The 20808-nt window shown below is 39.3% G+C and overlaps 1 protein-coding gene across 3 annotated transcripts in view; it reads left to right on the top strand.

Moving 5' to 3' along the window:
- The first annotated feature begins 20 nt into the window (after positions 1-20).
- The window catches only part of LOC124123818 (general transcription factor IIH subunit 1-like), a 49956-nt gene continuing 29168 nt past the window's right edge, over positions 21-20808 (top strand). Inside the window, exons 1-4 of one of the 3 annotated variants that reach the window (XM_048385644.1) lie at positions 31-162; positions 1332-1379; positions 1791-1977; positions 3755-3956. In XM_048385644.1, coding sequence (XP_048241601.1) covers positions 1824-1977; positions 3755-3956 — 356 coding nt within the window. In that variant the 5' untranslated portion in view covers positions 31-162; positions 1332-1379; positions 1791-1823. Of the gene's footprint in view, positions 163-1331; positions 1380-1790; positions 1978-3754; positions 3957-20808 lie in introns of all 3 variants that reach the window. The other 2 variants (XM_048385645.1, XM_048385643.1) reach the window with 2 other exon arrangements.

The following is a 20808-nucleotide window of genomic DNA, read 5'->3' as shown; positions in this document are numbered from 1 at the left end:
GAAGTGTCGCAAAACTCGATTTCCGGTTGTCGTAAATAGGCATGTCCACCGGCAAGTGCGTGTTGTTTTTGACGATGTTTAGTTCATGATTTAGCATAGAATTATCTAGTCACTGCTTGCTGTTTTAAGGATGGTGTTAATGAAATACTGATCTTGGAAAAGGTGAATAAAGTTTCATGGTTTGATTTGAGAAGTTTTGTAAACACAAACGTCAAAGTCCTTATACAAGGACTTCTCGTTGACATTGTATTTTTCGGTACTTTAAACTGTTTATGACTTTAACGTTTTTTATTTGACTTTATTCTTGTCAATGAAAATGTTGAATCAATAGCATACGAATCATTGTGTGAATGCCATGTACAAATTAAGATCATTTGTTTTTAACTTTACTCCTCCAATAATAGTTTGATACACCCAGGCGGCATTTGTTAGAAGTTGACGGATGACAAAGTAGACATAATTTATGGATAACCAATTCTTTATTATACTGTAATAGTGACGTTTTGGTATGGATCGTATACCATTGTCAACCATGACACATTTTTTTTTTATTATTATTATTATTATTATTATTATTATTATTATTATTATTATTATCGTGTTAACAGTTTGGTTATATAGTAAAGTCATATGAAGTACAGTCATAAATGAAAAATTATATTAGAGATCTTTTTCTCCTTGAGCTCAAAATCTGTGGTGTAGTGGATAGAGCATCTGCCAGGAGATCAGGTCAGTGGTTTGATCTACTGACCCTGTCAAACCTTAAGATGTAAAAAGATGGTACTTATTGTAAAAGTGCCTGCTGGTTGGTTCAGGGTCTAGTAAAACCAGCCACACATGCACACGCATATGTGTCTCTATGTAATGATAATAATTGTAATAATAATGTTGAAATTTATAATGCGCCAAATTCACACCCTTAAGCATGCTCAAAGTGCTGCATAATCACCTGATTCAAGTTTAAGTACTTATTCACCTCACCAAGAGCTCAAAGTACAGAACAAAACCTCACCGGTACAAGTTGATGGCAGTGAATGGGAATGTGTGTCAGCTATTTATTAGCTGACAGTGACAGATTGTCGTAATACTGTATCATAATCAGTGTTTGAAGTCATCTTGCAGACAATCTTCACGAATAGCTGCAAGATTGCTGATACAGCTTTATGCCATAACCATCTCATGCATATTATCATGAAGGTATTTTGAATACTTTCCTTTCAAGAAAACAACCCATTGACTCATTTTTTATTGACTCTAATACTTTAATTTTGGATCATAAATTTACTGTCGTTAGTTTAGGTATAATTTTTTTGTACCCATGTATTCTTCAGCCCTTGTCCACTCCTGCCTGGATTTACTTGCAAGTAATGATACTCATGGTAAAGTAAAAATCCTGTCATTCTTGACCCTGTTTATCAGGAAACTAATTCTCTGGACCAGAACTGTTAGTAATGTCTATATACACATGTTACAGTTGAACCTTGTCATCCTGAATGTTCCGATATCTCTAACCTGTTCTCCGGTCCCGACCACCTTACTATATACATATTCATGCCTATTTAGCTCGAATGTCTGGGTGTGTCAAAGTTACAATGCGGTCCTGCTAGGTTCAAGATAACAGGGTTCGATTGCATATATATATATACACACACTTGTGATTTGAATTTAATTCCACTGTAAACAGAACCATCCACTTAACAGGGTTTCTTGTATATCATTACCAAGTCCAATGTATTATTGCTGCTTGTGGCTTCAAACCCCAGCATATTATATTGTAAGTGTTGTTTCAGTTGTGATCTCCCAGGCCATCAGTCCCCATCGTCATGTCCAAATCATCTGAGGAGGTGCTGCTCATTGTCAACCATGTACGACAAAAGAAGACTGATGGAACTCTGTATCTCATGGGCACCCGCTTGGCATGGATGCCGGGGGGGAAGAGCTCTTTCACTATCAGTCACATGTATGCCAACATTAAAAGTAGGTACTCTTATTCTAGCTTGATATTTTATTCAAGTTGCGTCATCAGTGTTTGTTTACCGGTAAAATAGGCAGTGTGCTGGTAAAATTTTACCCTGTCAGTCCAAAATATGGTACATACCAGTATTTTAAGGTCCTTTCGGTCCAGTAAGCTGGTAAGTTTATAACTGACTGGAAACACAGGCCCTGAAGAAAATTGTATCGAAACTGTACTTTGTGTAGGAATTAAGAAAGTAGGCATTGTGTTAGATGTAGCTTTGCTTGCTGTGTCGGTATGGGGTCCCACATTTCTTTTCAAATAAGGTGTAGTTTGGATAAGACCTATAATTGTGAAGGACTGGATTATTGTTGATTATTTTGTACAATGAAATAATTATTCGATTTTTACTCAAATGTTTTAAATGTGTGAGACATTTTGTTTACAAACAATTTAAGGTATCTGTGCACATTAACTGTTTTCTGATGTTATACACACAAAGTAGGACAGTTTGGTAGGACTCTGTATAGGGTGTATTTCATCAAGTCAAGAAAGAAGAAACACACATTTAGCAGTGTCTGTAGATATTTGGGGACCGTAAGATGATGTGAGGTGGGGTGTTTGAACTGGACATGTGGTGAGCAGGGATGAAAATCTATTATGTAATTTAGTATGATCGAGTAAAATAATCATTATTATTTGGAATATATGGTTTAGACATGTTAGAAATGCAATTTATATATCTGTTGTTTATCATGTTTATGATTGATAAGAATACTTACTTGTTAAATTGATTTGCTAATATGTCTGCTTTTCTTTGAGGCAACCTCTGGTACAAGTGCTGCCACATTTTGCGCCATCATGATCAGAGAAAATACTACAGTAAACTACGGTTTTAACGAACTCAAAGGGACTGCTAATTTTAGTTCGTTTTAACCGTAATTTGTTATAAGCATATATACAGTATAACTACAGCAAATAGTCGGGACTAAAAAGTTAGTTTGTTATAAGCGTGCGGTTATAACCGTAGTTTACTGTATTTCTTCCCTGCTTTGTTGTAATATGGGTATGACAGAACATGTCTGCATGGAGTAGGATTTGTCCAGAGTGTGTATAAAACATCATTTCCAGTACTGTCTGGGGATGAGTGTGCAGTACGTAAAGCTTGTGTAGAGAGGTGGACTAACACGAGCCTGCCACAGTGCTTCATATGGTGTAGGAACGGTGTGTGTCGTGGCTCACACTGCAGTACGTAAAGCTTGTGTAGAGAGGTGGACTAACACGAGCCTGCCACAGTGCTTCATATGGTGTAGGAACGGTGTGTGTCGTGGCTCACACTGCAGTACGTAAAGCTTGTGTAGAGAGGTGGACTAACACGAGCCTGCCACAGTGCTTCATATGGTGTAGGAACGGTGTGTGTCGTGGCTCACACTGCAGTACGTAAAGCTTGTGTAGAGAGGTGGACTAACACGAGCCTGCCACAGTGCTTCATATGGTGTAGGAACGGTGTGTGTCGTGGCTCACACTGCAGTACGTAAAGCTTGTGTAGAGAGGTGGACTAACACGAGCCTGCCACAGTGCTTCATATGGTGTAGGAACGGTGTGTGTCGTGGCTCACACTGCAGTACGTAATTCTTAGGACCACGTGTTACAGCCACCATGTACAGAACTCTCACTGTTGATGCTATTGAGTTACTCAATATTCACAATATGGAATCACAAAGAAATGTCCTGAAATTATCAATCATTTTTTTAAAAACTCTACTAGTTCTGAACTATAAGATGATGTAAACATTGCAGCGCAGAAAATTTCCCCAGACACAAAAGATAAAGTGCAGTTGCAGCTGGTGATGCATGATGGTGGTGCAAACACATTCCACTTCAACAACGCCGAGGGCCGGTCAGCACAGATGCGGGATCGCGACAGTGTCAAGGAGCTGCTCCAGCAACTGCTGCCTAAGTTCAGGATGAAAATAAGCAGTGAACTTGAGGAGAAAAACAGGTACTTGGATGTTTGCTTCATCTGGTACCGAACGTCTCATGAAGCGCTGTGACGTGTATCATCTGTTAAAGTATCATGGTACATCTACTTATTTTTGTTTACAGTCCAATAATGAGGTTAGCTATACAGAATTACAAACCTGCTGCCCCTAGTGTATTGATGTTGTTAATTGTTATTACCTAACCTTGGCAAAGATCTATGAAGTCATATACAGTCAAGTCTCGTTAATCCGACAGTCGGCTTTATCCAACACTAATGATGGGAACCGATTAAATCTGTGCTATTTAGACCCGTTAATCCGACAGTCTCGCACTCTGCCCACTCCGACACACCTAATTTGCAACGAATTACCGAAATCACTCATTAATCAGTCTCGTTAATCCGACACAGTGATCAGCGTACTCTGTGGTCATCTGCCGGCGAATACACAGCCTGTGTTTTGATGCGAGACGAATCGGCTGGTAGCTGCATATTACAACGGCTGCAGAGATAAACTTGCTTAACAATAAACAATTAATGCTTTGAATAAAGAAAACAGGATAAATCACATGCTTAGATTACCTCAATCTTATTAAAATCAGATACAAGTTCTCGCTATCGACGAGGACATCCCATTACAGGTCACGTCAGAACAACCTTTCGCGAACTATGACCTACCAATGAAATGATCAACAGGAAGTCGACGTTAGCCACTTAGAAAGCAGCTTTCTTAAGCTTTAGGTACCAGTTTCAAAGTTGCGACTTCCATTCCAGACTATGCTTTTTAAAGTATTTTGAATAAGTCATACAGTCCGTAACAGTTTTGTGTTAAACTTTAGAGGTTGCTTGATTAGAAAACATATTCGGCCAACAATGAAACATAACAATATGAATATTTATTTTATATTTTTGACTACTTGTTTATCTATCGTGTAGTTGTCCGATTTTCGATCACGAATGTTGATACTACTAAATTTCGTTTATCCGACATACTCGTTAATCCAACATAATCATATGCAACCATCAATGTCGGATTAACGGGACTTGACTGTATTCACTCACAAGGGACACTTAATGTTTTACTCAGAAGCAGAATATTCTCTTTAGTACTCAAGGCCCTTGTTTATTATTTTCATGTACTGGTAGTTGGTCTGTTATTTAAACAGACATCAGCCTACTGAACCTGTTGTGTCATGATTATGTTGTGAACAATAGATGGGTATAAGGAAGAGAATATATTGATATATTCTTTATTATGAGGACCACAACATTTCGTAGTTGATGTTTACTCCTTCATCAGGTGAATGAATGCCCTGAGGCATAGAGCAGATATATGTATATATGTACATGAGCATATATATATGTACAAGTAAGGACAACAAAATTATTAAGGTAACGAAAGGTGGAAAATAACAAAGGGAAGAAACTAACAAGGGAAGCCAGCAGATGATTGGCACTGATAGGTGAATAGCAAGAGCCAATGGAAGCCATAACTTGACAGTAATTATTGCTGAAGGTATGTTACCATGGTTATGTTGTGAACAGTAGATGGGTATATCTCCTTCTGTTACCATGGTTATATTGTGAACAGTAGATGGGTATATCTCCTTCTGTTACCATGGTTATGTTGTGAACAGTAGATGGGTATATCTCCTTCTGTTACCATGGTTATGTTGTGAACAGTAGATGGAGTAGTATAGGTAATGGTGATTCTGCCGCAACCCCACTGGAGCCAGATTTATTTACCTACACCACCACTACAGGGGAATTTTTTATGTGTAAATGACTATGCGATTCAACAATATTCATGAGATAAAACTAAATTGTAATGAAAATGACTCTAGCTCACCACCACTTGGAGCCATTTTCAAACCTATCAATGCTTCTATGATATAAATTTTTATAGGTAATTGTGATTCTGCCGCAACTCCACTGGAGCCAGATTTATATACTTATACCACCACTACAGGTGGCATTTTTTATGTGTAAATGACTATGCGATTCAATGATAGTCATGAGATTAAGTTAAATTGACTCTAGCTCACCACCTCTTGGAGTCAATCAATGATGTCATTAGTACAGATGAGACTAAATTGTAATGAAAATATTCTCTATTATTTTTACTAATACGTATACCATTATTTTTAACAAAGTGATATTCAACATTTTTACTAAGTTCTTCGTTCATTTTACTAGGAGACCAGACTATATACTTTTTTTCGAAATTGGTAAGAAACAATTGATGACCGTATTTGGTTGGTTTGACATCACAAATATAATATATACCTTGTGTTAATTCTCTCCATTTGATAATTTTGTCCCTGAGCATAAATGTTTCAATAGCTTTTTCGAGTTCTTCCTTTGTTGGTTTGTAATTCTCCATTATTATATACTTATGTAAGGATTCTTCTAAATGTGATCTAATGATAGTAAGCAATCTATTTTTAATCTCCAACCAGTTCTTTGGTTTTGGCAAGGAATAATTGACGCGCTTGTTGTCTCCCCTGTTCTATGAACTTTTTTTTCTTGTCTTCGCTAATACCACTGGTCTTACGATAATTTGAACAAATCTCCTGCTTCATTGCGTTGTATTTGGTGAGTTCTGACAAAACTAAACGAAACTCCTCCCCAGATATCTTACAATCAGCCATTGCTGTCGAAATATGATCTTCAATGCTGTTCAACTTTGCTTCGGCGAGTATCCGAATATTATCGTGTTTTAATGCTTTCTTTTGCAACCTACGAGAAATGAATTTTATCGCTATTCCTGCCAGTCCTGAGACTCCGGCGGGTATTTCCATGCCCAGAACGATAGGCGCGGCGATTATAGTTGATAATAAACCAACACCGGCTACACCGAGTCCCATGCCAGCTGTTACAAGCGCGGTGTCAACTCCGTCCATAGCATTTACGGCTCTGCGATACTTTTTATACAATCCAAGTCTCAACTCCCTATCCTTCCCTATTCGATGTTTTATATCGCTTATTTGATGTAATCGAAATCCATCAACGGTATCCATCTTTTCAAATGCCTCATCGAGCGCCGGATATAAACTCATAGTGTATATTACGGTCATATAATAGTCTTTAATTGATCTTGCTTAAATGTTTTGAGAGTATACATCAACCTTATTAAATGAATATTATACTGCAAGAATATCTTAGTAAGAGAAATGCTATCACTTTTAATAATTTGGACTACCTCAAGGGTTGCAACGGGTGAAGCTCCAATATGAATAATACTGCAACGTTGACGCTTGTGTTTCTTTTGCCATTTAATCGATAGTCCTGGTAATATTTCGAAGACATCTACCGGTACATCTCCGAACAAGACTTCAATAATAAGCGTAGAAAGATTAGGTATTGCACTCAAGTTCTTTTTAATATCATTGAATTCAGTAACCAAATTTAAACTAACATTTTTTACTGCCGGACGACTATATAACATATGACCTGGGTTTTCTGGCTGGGGAGAGACTAACACACTTTTTTGTTTTGATGGGATATAAGCCGCGAGTACGATCCTACTATTTATTATCTTAGTTAAATTATGTGCCTTACCCATCATAACATACGGTGGGGTAATGACGATATTCAATAGCCACTCGATGTTTGCTTCGACCATAGTCCATTTATTATCATCGTTGTGAGTAAGATTGTACGAAGTGGTTTTTTTAAGGAGTCTACTAACAACGTCGACTTCGCTTAAATCTCCTAGATTACCTGTGAATGTAACTTCTTTCAGCTTGTATACATTATCTTGTAAGTGTAAAGCGTATAACTTACCATAGGTACCAGGTCTACCGAATCCTTCTGTGTCTCCGAGATCGGAAAGCGCTATTGTATTACATTGTCTGAGTGTTCCAGGGCCTGATGAATCAACCATTATTTATAATATGGAGTGTTACACTTAAGTATCCTATATGTACAGGTTGGTGTTTTACATCTAATACAAAAATTTTGAGGTCTGAAATAATACCACGCTTTAATTTTTTGTATTGTAATGTTGAGAAAGAGTCCGTTCTACCGCTATTGTATTTTTCATCTTTTACTGGAACAGATCTGAGTAGAGTTGAAGGACTTTTTAGTTGAATATTATCCGTCGTGCTTTTTTTATCAAGATGGATGCACAACTCTTAATAGGGAACTAAATCGGGTAATTTATATCCCTGTGCTGATGTCTTGATTACTGTTATATCTCCGAGTGCAAATCCAAGTGTAACCGCTAATTTCGTGTAAAGCCTTACTTGATTTTCTCCAGTGTCTAATTTCAACATCCCATTCGAATCATTTTGTGTGAGACTAGCTCCGAAAGGCTTAAAAACTTCATTATTGAGTGAGCATACGCTGTAATACCCATCAGGTATAATAATGTATTTGTCAATTCTACCTAATTCACCTAATAGTAAAAATATATTATTACGTCTTGCATCATTTATATTGGTCCACCTCGGGTAATACGTTACATCGCATAGAGCGACTTCAAGTTGACCATCCGAGTTATCGATAGTATGAAGCAGTTCAATAGACTGACCATTTGTTATTCCCGGGAGTGTGACATACATATTAAATATACAATGATACTATATCATAACTTAAATATGAAATCGAGATACATTACTAATCAGTCGATTTTAGTAAGTGCCTCTGGTGCTGATTTTTTTGTTGAATTCCCTGATATCTTTGAAAAATACAGGGTCACGGCAACTAGCGATAAAATGGTGCACGATTTGTTTCACAATCTGATGCAATTTTGACAGAATCAGTTAAACTTTGCCATATGGTGTGCAACAACAGGATGTGGTGTATCTCTTTATGCCCCAGGATTTGAACTAAATAAGTCTGTTTTATCATTTCACGTGTACTATCAGATTAGACGTATTCTTAAAGAAATTAGTGCCCCATTACCGCAGGATCGAGCATGGAATGCATCAAATAATCCGTACAATAGGTGGGCATTCGAACGTATTTGTCAGGAATTTAATATTTCTACGAGTAAAGATTGGCGTCTGAGTGGAGTTAACCATGGTCTAGGTATTCTGTACGCTGGTGCACCCTCTGTTAAAGAAGTCAGCGATGATTTACTGAAAAGAGGTCGGCTTCTTTCGAGCTTTTCTCTCTCGAGTAACGAGTGCAGAGATGATCGTATGAACTTTAAGGGTGGTGTTGCTTTCACCATCCAAAAGGTTGAGCAACCACCTGGAAATGCTTGGAATGAATTTCTTAATGATAAAACAGAAAATAAATTTACTAACCCAGGAGTTGTAAGAGTTAATGAATCAATAAGAACTTATGTATGGGCAATTCTTGGTGCACAATCGCAAACACGAACGGGAATAATCGGTTCTGGGACGGCGCTCGATGCGCAAAAACAGTTGTTTGCAAACGTGGAGGATGCTATTAATTCACAGGTTGACATACCAACTTCTATAAAGCGTTATCAAGATGTATTACAGTACGCTCAATCCAAAGTAGACTACGTTTATGTGCCGGGACTAAACATGTCTCCGAGTAATATGGAACTTAAGATCGGACAAGTGATAGGTTATAATAATAAAATTGTTATTGCTACCGATCAACAAAAACCAGGTATAAATTCAGATATTAACACCGAATTAATAACGCAAACAAACACAGGTGAAACAGGAATAGTCAAGCCACAGATATCTACGGACGCTCCTACTAACGCACAACCAAAAGTGCCACAACATATTGCGGCTAAAAATCAACAACATATCAATGAAAAAACAGCACTTATAGTAGGTGGAGTCGCGGCTGGTTTACTCATGATTTGGTTAAATAGTTCTTAGCGAAATGATTTGGTTAAATAGTCTTTAGCGGATACGTACAACAGCCCTGCAATTGCTACGATCAGGGCCCACAAGTTTTGACTAAGCCAAGTTGTGGTCTTAGCTAATAAATTCAAGAGCCAGGAAACTATACTCCCTATTATACCGGGAAGTGCAGACGCGGCTTTCCCAGCGAGCTTTCCCAGTGCTGAACCTAATGCTTTTAAATGCTTTTTTATCCACTCTTTTATACCATCCCTATCACTAGGCGGTGAACCGCTACCTCCTGTACCACCACCGGAGTACGAGAATTCATAAGACCAATATCCGGAGCGACACGCAGTCGCAATATTCCTTTACTATCTAATTCAAACTTTGAATAGTCACGACCAATTGGGGTAACATCTTTAAAGGTATCGTAATAATCATTAACGGTTGATTGTAAAAGTTCATCGTTAAGATTCATGCCACCAAAGCTGGTTTCATCAGTACCCTCTTCGATTGGACTAGTATCAGTTATGTTATCTAGATTCAAATCATCCATTTTTGTATTAAACATAAGGTTACATAATTTCAATATAACAATGTCTTCGCAATACGGACGGAAGTTAAACCGACAACGTAGACTTCGAGATCCATTAGGGGTCAAAGCAATTCGTCAGTCTGTAACTATAACTAATAACCCAAGTACCATCGATCAGAATCAAACGCTTCTGGTTCACTTTCCTAACCTCGGCGCACACGATGTGTTAGTTCCGGGAACTGTTCGACTAGCATTTACGATTATTTTGACTTCTACTGACGTTAACAGGGAGCCCATTCAGAACATAGGTCGTGCTATCGTTAAGAAAATCGCCATTAAAATTGGCTAGTAATGAGGTTTTGAGTATCGACGATAGCGATGTATACTATTGTTACATGGATCTCTGGAGAACGGATAAAGAGCGGGAAAACTTACAGTACCAAGGTATTTGTAATCGGAACACATTGAGACTGCGCGTAGATGCTTCTAGTGGTGATAGTACTGTCGTAAAAGATCAGGCCGTTGCCGACGCATTAGGTAACCGATTCTATATTCCCCTAGACTTTGAATTAATAGATTCCCACATGCCCTTCTATCAAGCATCCCTAGGCGATAGGTTAGAATACGAACTCACTTTTAATGACTACAGCAGAGTAATCAAAGTCACTGGGGATGAAACGGCTAGCTATTCCATTGACAATATCTCGCTGGAGTATGATATGATAACAGATCCCGAATTAGCCAGACAAATTGGTAACCAGTATACAGGAAGTTTAGCCATTTTGTACGATCGCGTGCTGCGACATCGAAAGATCACGAGGGATAAAAAAGATACGATGTGGAATATCAATCTAAAGGTCCCCACGAGGTCGTTGAAGGGTATTTTAATGTTGTTCGAGGACCCCTCCGATGCGTTTAAAAGAAATACCGAGAAGTTCTACAATCCCAAGATTACAAAAGTAGAATTGACTATCGAGGGCGTTCCTAATCAACTATATAGTCAAGGAATGCTAGCGTATCAACAGTTGGATGAGATTAAAAAACTTCCTTCTATAAAACAAAGCCCAGAAGTTAACGCGGTCGTGAAAGATCTGCTTCTCCGGGAGTGTATCGAAGTGTGAATACCTCACCACGAAGTATGCGCTATGGCTCGACATGCGAACAACGGACGATGACCAACTACATGGCAGTGGGAGGAGAATAGAAAATGCTAGCGAGGGTGCCACCATACAGATAACAAAGCTCCAGGAATTGGCTGGTAAATTAAACATATATTTGTACGTGATTATGGATGCGCAAACTTAATATACAGAATGGACGATTCGTGCAAGCAATTAATAATCTTTTACCTAAAGAACGGCACTGCGCTATCATATGCGGGCTTGTGGAAAAACAGCTTTTATTCTAGATATTTTAGAAAGTCATTATCGGGACGTTTTCGATCATATTATTGTTCTGTGTCCGACTATAAGCGTTAATAAAACATATAGATAATAAATGACGACGGGGTACACAGAGTCGATCCGGGCGATCATTTACAAGACTGTTTACGAATAATACAAAGGAGAATCAACCCTTTTCGTAATAGACGATTGCAGCGCGTGTAAAGAACTCACCAAAAAGAAAGATATGCTTTCGTATTTAGCATTCTCAGGTCAGCATAGTCAGCATAGCGTTTGGGAACTTACTCAAAAATACAACTCTGTCCTAAAAGATCTTAGAGAGCAGACCAAATGGGTAGCACTGTTTCATTGCAAAGACCGAGATTCATTCAAGGAATGTCTACGCGAAATTGATGTTATTTATACCAAGCTCGAACGAGATAAAGTCAGAAAACTGTTAGCAGCAACGAAGCACTGTAAACTCATATTAAAAACCGATCAACCAGCTGCTTATGCATTTGCTTAGTAAAATATGGCAAAATTATAGCAAAATGTGGCAAAATGTAGCAAAATTATAGCAAAATAATAGCAAATGTGGCAAAAATGTGGCAAAATGTAGCAAAATGTAGCAAAATTATAGGAAATGTAGCAAAATTATAGCAAATATAGCAAAATTATAGTAAAAATACGATAAATTGAACGTTAGCGGTTAATATGGCATGATGTGGTTTGAAATCCTCATTCTTTCGCAACAGTTTATTATTACGGGATGTATTGGATATGTCATATTATATTATGTTAGACTTAAATATCTCCTTAGGTATTACATTATGGAATGCGACGAACTCATCGAATAAATGCTCAAAGAATCTGATCAACATGCAGAAGCAGTTACAGATAAATCTTTAGATAAACATAGAGAAAGACTCGCCGGTGGAAAATGTTCCCAATATTTGGGGGAAAATTATACTATCGAAAAAATTGATAACATGACCGACGAAGAAATTAAAAAACTGTACGCGCGTTACGAGTCTAGACTGGGAGCTACCATGACTAAAACGATAGGGTCGGCTATATTACAACTATGCACAGTCAGAGCTAGTACGTTTCTTCCTATCCCGGCAGAACATCGCATGTATTTATGCGAATCTCTCGAGAAAGATCCATTCATCGAACCCGCTATAAGCTCAGTGAGCTGTGAGTTTTATCATAGATACGGAATGTTCTTAGCTCCACTCGCCACAGCTTTAATAACGGCTAGGTATTGTCAATTTAAACATACGTGCCCACTTAATAATAATGGAGACTCAACAGGTGACACCACAACAGATTGCGAACGAGGAAATAATAACCCCGATTGCACAATCACAACAGATTGCGGAAATACCACAACCACAACCACAAAAACAAGCCAGAGTTACTAAGAACCCCCCAAAAATAGCTGCAGGAAGAATGGGCAGACTCGCTCGCAAAGCGAAACTAATGAATAATTCAAATATTGATCCGAATTAAAACTTGGGCACTAGTAGGAGTTGTATGGTTGTTTTATAAGACCGGAGAAGAGACAACGTCACCCCTGATGTCACAACAACAAGTTCAATTAGAGGTTAGCCCTCATATAATGCTATAAGAAGCATGACTACTCCAGTTACAGACGGTAAAATGTTGGTAAACGCAACGTATCATTCAGCGGTGGTCAGCGGCTTGGCCATTGGCTTGGCCATTGGCTATGCCTTATAGCTAAAATGATTACTAAAGCCACACCTCCCAAGCTAGATTTTAATGGTTATGATATCGGTATGACCATTCTTCATATTGGATTAGCAATGTCAACAAAAGATATGCTCATCAAACAAGGGCTTATCCCGGAAGACATAATGAAGTAATTAAACATTTGAATATTTTATATTCATATAAACATTTGAATATTTTATATTATTGAATATGGCATCAATTGCGATGATGGTCGGTGGAGCTGTTGTTAATGCTCTATCTTTTTCGGGGAGTAATTTTTTATTTTCTAGTATGAGGGAATCAAATGCTAAAGAAGTTGAAGAGGAGCGTAAACGACATAATAAAGCATTAGAACAACTCGAAGCAGCCCAGTCACAATGGACCAGAAATAGGATATTAAGATTAGATTTTATTCATGAAGAACTACGTAAACAAGGACATTCAATTCAAACGTTTAAGGATGTCGAATCTGCCTTGCACGAATACTTCCTCGTTTATGGGAAAAAACTTGACCCTATGCCGAGACCAACAATGAGTCAGTTTTATACACCATCAGAGGCTAAAAAAAACCGCGAGGTAAAATTCCTCATAATGGGGTTGACTGCTGTGGCTATTTATAGTTACACAATAACTACGCATAAACCATGACCTAGTTCGAGCTGACTCGCTCGCCAGAGTGACTGCTAATCAATAAATCACCCTGACTGCTAATCTATAAATAGCGTTGACTGCTTATGTTAGGCTGGGGCATGCATTTAGACAAATGATACTAGAAGTGTATATTTATCACAATGGCGAGGGGCACATCAACATGTAAATTCATACGCATGGGCTGATCACAAATTTGTGGAAAGAGCTGTATGTCGGATTTTTGTGGAATCCACTCCATTGCAATTAGAAAAGGGCACATTAATTATTCGTGTTCTGTATGTGGGATTGGGGTTAAAGGTAGTTAATGTTTATGTAAGAGTCACGGTGCTGACAAGAAACGGTTTCAAATTATTTATGAGAGGAAAAAGGCTTACCGAAAGGAGATAAATAGATTGGGTAGAATTCAAACCAATTAGACATTAGTTCACATGTATTTATAGATCACAATGACTTATGTTGTCAGAGAGCTGAAAGCTTTAGCAAAACAACGTGGTCTACGTGGATATTCTCGAATGTTAAAAGCTGAATTGATCGATTTACTCGGTTTGGAATACAACAAGACTGTTAGAGAACTCAAAGTTCAAGCAAAAAACTGGGCTGAGAGGTTATTCTCGAATGAGAAGAGCTGAATTAATCACTTTACTAGATAATAATCAACAAGATGATGTTGATAATGATGTTGATGATGTTGATAATAATCAACAAGGTGATGTTGATAAAAAACAACAAGAATAAATATTTGTACCCACATCCGCCGGCATTGGTAAATATCTAAGAGGTTGGAAGATGGATATTAATTCCAACATGGATATTAATGATGTTAAGCCCATAATATCGAGTAAAATTAACGAGGAGTTAGATGATTTAAATAGTATAAAATACCAGCTGACGATTAAAATGTCATTGAGTAAAAGTAGCACAGACGATAGCACTGAATATACCAAACCATATTTCCGAAGCAATCAAGAATTTATAACCGAATCCGATACTATTATCGCATCATTAGATACATCAATTCAGAGGATACAGGAAACTTTAGAACGCTGGACTAATAGAGGTTCGGGTTGGGGTGTAGATAAAATCGATAGTTTATATTTAGATATAGCAAATAATATGCCCTTCAAAGGTGGATCTTATATAGATTTACCCCTGTATTATAAGAAGAAAAAAGCCATAATTAATGTAAAAAATAAATCCGATGACTGTTTAAGAATGATGATAAGATCTGCATTGTTCCCCGTAGATTCTAAAATTGCAAATAGACCTTCTAGCTATCCTCAAAACGATGGGCTCAACCTCGATGGTATAGACGAACCTACACCAATATCACAAATTGATAAGGTGGAAAAGCAAAATAATTTAGCTATAAATGTTTTCGGTCATTCTTCTAAAGGAATTGTTGTACATAGGATAAGCTCCGCTCCAGAACATATTCCCAGAATCAATTCATTTCTGATCGAAAAAGATGACAAATATCATTATACGTGGATAAAGAGTTTAAGCAGACCATGGTTATGTTATGAACAGTAGATGGGTATATCTCCTTCTATTACCATGGTTATGTTGTGAACAGTAGATGGGTATATCTCCTTCTGTTACCATGGTTATACTGTGAACAGTAGATGGGTATATCTCCTTCTATTACCATGGTTATACTGTGAACAGTAGATGGGTATATCTCCTTCTGTTACCATGGTTATGTTGTGAACAGTAGATGGGTATATCTCCTTCTATTACCATGGTTATACTGTGAACAGTAGATGGGTATATCTCCTTCTATTACCATGGTTATGTTGTGAACAGTAGATGGGTATATCTCCTTCTATTACCATGGTTATATTGTGAACAGTAGATGGGTATATCTCCTTCTGTTACCATGGTTATGTTGTGAACAGTAGATGGGTATATCTCCTTCTATTACCATGGTTATACTGTGAACAGTAGATGGGTATATCTCCTTCTGTTACCATGGTTATGTTGTGAACAGTAGATGGGTATATCTCCTTCTGTTACCATGGTTATATTGTGAACAGTAGATGGGTATATCTCCTTCTATTACCATGGTTATACTGTGAACAGTAGATGGGTATATCTCCTTCTGTTACCATGGTTATGTTGTGAACAGTAGATGGGTATATCTCCTTCTATTACCATGGTTATACTGTGAACAGTAGATGGGTATATCTCCTTCTGTTACCATGGTTATGTTGTGAACAGTAGATGGGTATATCTCCTTCTATTACCATGGTTATATTGTGAACAGTAGATGGGTATATCTCCTTCTGTTACCATGGTTATGTTGTGAACAGTAGATGGGTATATCTCCTTCTATTACCATGGTTATATTGTGAACAGTAGATGGGTATATCTCCTTCTGTTACCATGGTTATGTTGTGAACAGTAGATGGGTATATCTCCTTCTATTACCATGGTTATGTTGTGAACAGTAATTGGGTATATCATCTTCTGTTGTAACAATAGATGATAATATTAACTTCTGTTGTAATGGTTATAGTGAGAACAGGGGCGGTCGGGTAGCCTAGTGGTTAAAGCATTCGCTCGTCACGCCGAATACACGAGTTCAATTCCCGACATGTGTAAAATGTGTGAAGCCCATTTCTGGTGTCCCCCGTCGGGATATTGCTGGAATATTGCTAAAAGAGGTGTAAAACCATACTCACTCATTCACTATAGTGAGAACAATAGGTGGATATATCTACTGTTGTCACGGTTATGTTGTGAACAATAGATGGGTATATCAACTTCTGTGATGTTATGTTGTGAACAATATAATTCTTGTGAATACCTCACCTCTATCACATCAGTGCCATAAATTCCTGTTTATGCTGAGAACCACACTATAAATTTTTATAAATTTTCAACAGACGTCCACTACACTGCCAACATATCCATAGTTGTGAGGGAAACCCTATCCCTTGCCAGAGGCGCCACTGCGCATGCCAAAGGCGGGAATCTAGTCACTTCTTTCCTGTGTGTCCTGATGACAACAAGGAAAATTTTTTGTTGCACATCCGAACACGTGATTGCGTTCCACACTACAAGCATTAGATCGTCTCAAGCTTCATAGATTACAAGCAAAGAGCAGTTCTACAAGCAGAACGGGGGTATAGAAGATCGGAGTCTCTAGTAAGTAATTAGTTAAGAAAAGTGTTGTGGGATGAGATCTTCATCTCATAAGCAGACACCTGTCTGTTCGGGCTGTGGACAACACCAAGCTCCGGGGGATCCTCACCCTAGATGTCTCGCATGCAAGAAAAGCAGCTGTACACAGAAGTCAAGGTGCAGTTATTGCGAGCATCTGTCAAAAGAAAAATTTGACAAGCTCTCCAAGGCATGGATCAAAAATCCCGATTATAAGAAAGTCACTAGAGCATCTACATCAAGAAAACAAGTGATTAAGCCCGAGGCGGCAAAAATTAATCACGTGGGTGACAAGCGAGTGTCGCGCGAGGGCGCCATCTCACCTTATGAGGAGAAGAGATCACGTCGCTCATCCCACTCTCCCTATAATGTTGAGGAGCAGATGCATGTTACCGGTCAATCAGAAAGTACCTCTAACTTGCATCCGGCAACGTCTGGTACGGTCGATCGTCGAGTTTGGACAGAAACTAACGACTTTCACCCTCTGCCGCGTTCCCCCCTTTAACGTAAATGAGTTCACGGAAAGAATAACAAATTCTATGTCTGTTATGATTGACACACGCATGCAATCTATGTCTCGAGAAATCTCAGATCTAAAATAATCAGTTAATCAAACTCGGCTTGGCCAATCAGGGATCGATCACGAGAATAAACAGAGATCTAAGGCTGAATATGGCAGTACACCCTCATACAGCAGACATGTAAAGCAAGGTTACGATGAATCAGATTATGAGGACAGTAGGAGAATTATACTAAGAGACCGAGAATCTCATAGATCTTCTCCCTACGACGCATACCATAGGGATCATCGTGAATCACGATCTTCACACCGAAGTATGCATAGAAATACGCACCAATCACCGTCAAGCCACTATGATAGACGCACTGACAAAGCTCGTGCATATCAGGATAGTAATCCTAAGCGTGCACCCTCTCATACTGCCACACAGTCCTGTTATACGGGCGAAGAAAGCGAGGGAAATATGACATCACCATACAGTTATAGACCACGTGATTCTCGCACAGCTTGTCGTAAATCAGACGACCGGGATTACGATACCCTCAGCCATACGACCCACTCCCAGCACAGCCAGAGTAGGGGGTGCCGATCTACACAGGAGTATTCAGGCTATGGGGACACTGCTATAGAGGAGGATTATAGATCAAACAATTACTCCCTTAGAGACATCTTAGCAGAACTTTATGAACTAATGCCCACATTAAAACCAGATCAGGACAGTACACCCGTTAAACCCTTGATTGAACGTGCAGGATATGAGGGACCCGATAAAGGGACCGAACCATACCATACGCTTCCCCCTCCGTCATATTTGGATGACGTCATCAAGAAAACTGAAAATCAATTGAATTGTTCAGCGGGACCTAGTACGAAACTGAGGCCTGTATTTATCAAATCTGCTTACAAAACACATGATGATCCGTTCTCACTACAGCCTAGCATTGATGAAGATTACTTCGATCTGGTTAAGAAACCTAACCCCAATATGCGCATTGATATGTCCAAGATCAAGAGCTTAGATAGGGTCAACAGACAAATGATGAATACCAGTTCTTACATCAACTGGTTAGCAGCTGGTATTCGCCATGTCATACCACCGTGCAACCAGAGCGAAGATCTTACCTTAGACACTTCCACGGAGATGACTAGTCAGAAGACGGGATTTATCCACAGCTCGTTAGACCACATACTGAAGATGCAGGAAGACCTCCTATCAACTCAAGTATGGATGTCATCGCAGTTTTTGCTCATGCAAAGAAGACACTTACTTCAGCAAGTTCATCATGTGATGCCAGACCCCTTAAAGAGATCCATGATGTCACAGCCCATTACGTCATCGCAGATTTTCAACGGTAGACTGAAGTCGGTGAAGGAAGCCATTATCTCTTCAACTAACCAGAGATTTCAGGAATCCACCATCTCATTAGCATCCAAGTTACAGAGACAACCGGCGGCTACTCGACCCCAGCGACGGAGTCCTGGACCCCGACGTGAACAGCCCAACCGGGATTCTTTTCGAGCCTCTACACAGAGAAACAGATCGTATCAACCCAGGTACAAGAGCTCCAAAGTTGATTTTCCCACTTCACAGAAAGGACTTGGCAGAGGAAGAGGCAGTTCCCGTAGGGGCCCCCTCCGGAGATGACTTCACCATAAATCTACAGACCCATCCAGATCCTACCGACTTCGCCTGCCCTACGGACAACGATTTAGCATTACGGAAGACCAAGGACAAGTCTATTCCAAATCCAGTCGAACTAGCCAACCTTACAAACATCGACTCAAGACTTCCCAAGTTCAAATCTCATCCTATTCCAGGGCCTGTCGGGGGCCGTCTTACGCAGTACGCAGACAACTGGGAGACCATCACAGACGACTCATGGTTAATCGAAGTAATAAGAAGAGGCTACAAACTTCACTTCTTAAAACGACCAAAACTAGTCATTCATCCTACCGGACCCCGATTCCAGCTATCAGGACCCAAACTCATCGCAGCAGAAGTGGCCATACAAGAATTACTCACAAAAGGAGCTATCAGCATCCTAGAGGAGTCAGACACCACCCTCGGATTCTACTCCCCAGTACCGAAGAAGAATTCTTCAGAGATGAGATTAATAATAGACCTAAAAACTCTGAACAAAGATTACCTGGAAAAACCACCCACATTTCAGATGGAATCTATAAAGAAGTTAAAGAATTCCCTAAGACAAGCAGATTGGATGATAAGCATAGATCTCCAAGACGCATATCTTCACGTCCCCATCCATCCAAGCCATCGTCGATACCTACGATTCGCTGTCAACGGTCAGAGATACCAGTTCAGAGTACTACCATTCGGCATTTCCATCGCCCCATGGTTATTCACCAGGATCACCAATCCCGTCATTGGGTTCGCCCATATGAAGCTCATAAGGCTGCACGGATATATAGACGATTTCCTATCGGTCGATCAGGACAAATCACAACTCAGTCTAAACACAGTGTGTCTCATCCAACTTCTCACACATTTAGGTTTCCTGGTTCACTCTCAAAAATCAGAGCTAGTACCCACACAAACCATCACCTACATCGGCGCAAGATTTATTCTCGACAAAGGCATAGTCGCACCCCCAGAGGACAGATATGCAAGGGTACAGCACATGATTACGAGCGCACTCGATCAGCCCGTCAAGTCGAGAAGGTGGTGGATGTCTTGCCTAGGCACGCTCACATCTATCCAAGACCTAACCTACAGAGGCAGGCTACAATTGCGGTCCTTGCAGATTTGGATGAACACCACCAAGAACCTAGAGCTGGAAGCACTAATCCAACCCCCAGAAGTTCGAATCTCAGAACTCCTTTGGTGGCTAGATCGTCAAAATGTCATGCCAGGTATTCCACTAAAATACCCCACCCCCCTACATCAACTCTACACAGATGCATCAGGAGAGGGTTGGGGTGCCCATATGGACGATGCCACCATTCAAGGGAAATGGTCCTCCCAAGAGAAAGAGTTGCACATCAACTGTCTAGAAATGAGAGCAATATATCTAGCATTAACAGCTTGGCTAGATCGTCTACACCACTCGTCAGTGAAGATAGCTACAGACAACTCAACCGTGGTCGCTTACAT

This window comes from Haliotis rufescens, unplaced genomic scaffold (assembly GCF_023055435.1).
Source record: "Haliotis rufescens isolate VD_foot unplaced genomic scaffold, xgHalRufe1.0.p SCAF_6, whole genome shotgun sequence".
NCBI classification, from domain to species: Eukaryota; Metazoa; Mollusca; class Gastropoda; order Lepetellida; family Haliotidae; genus Haliotis; species Haliotis rufescens.
Note: the sequence above shows the minus strand (reverse complement) of the source record. Positions and strands in the feature narration are given on the sequence as shown.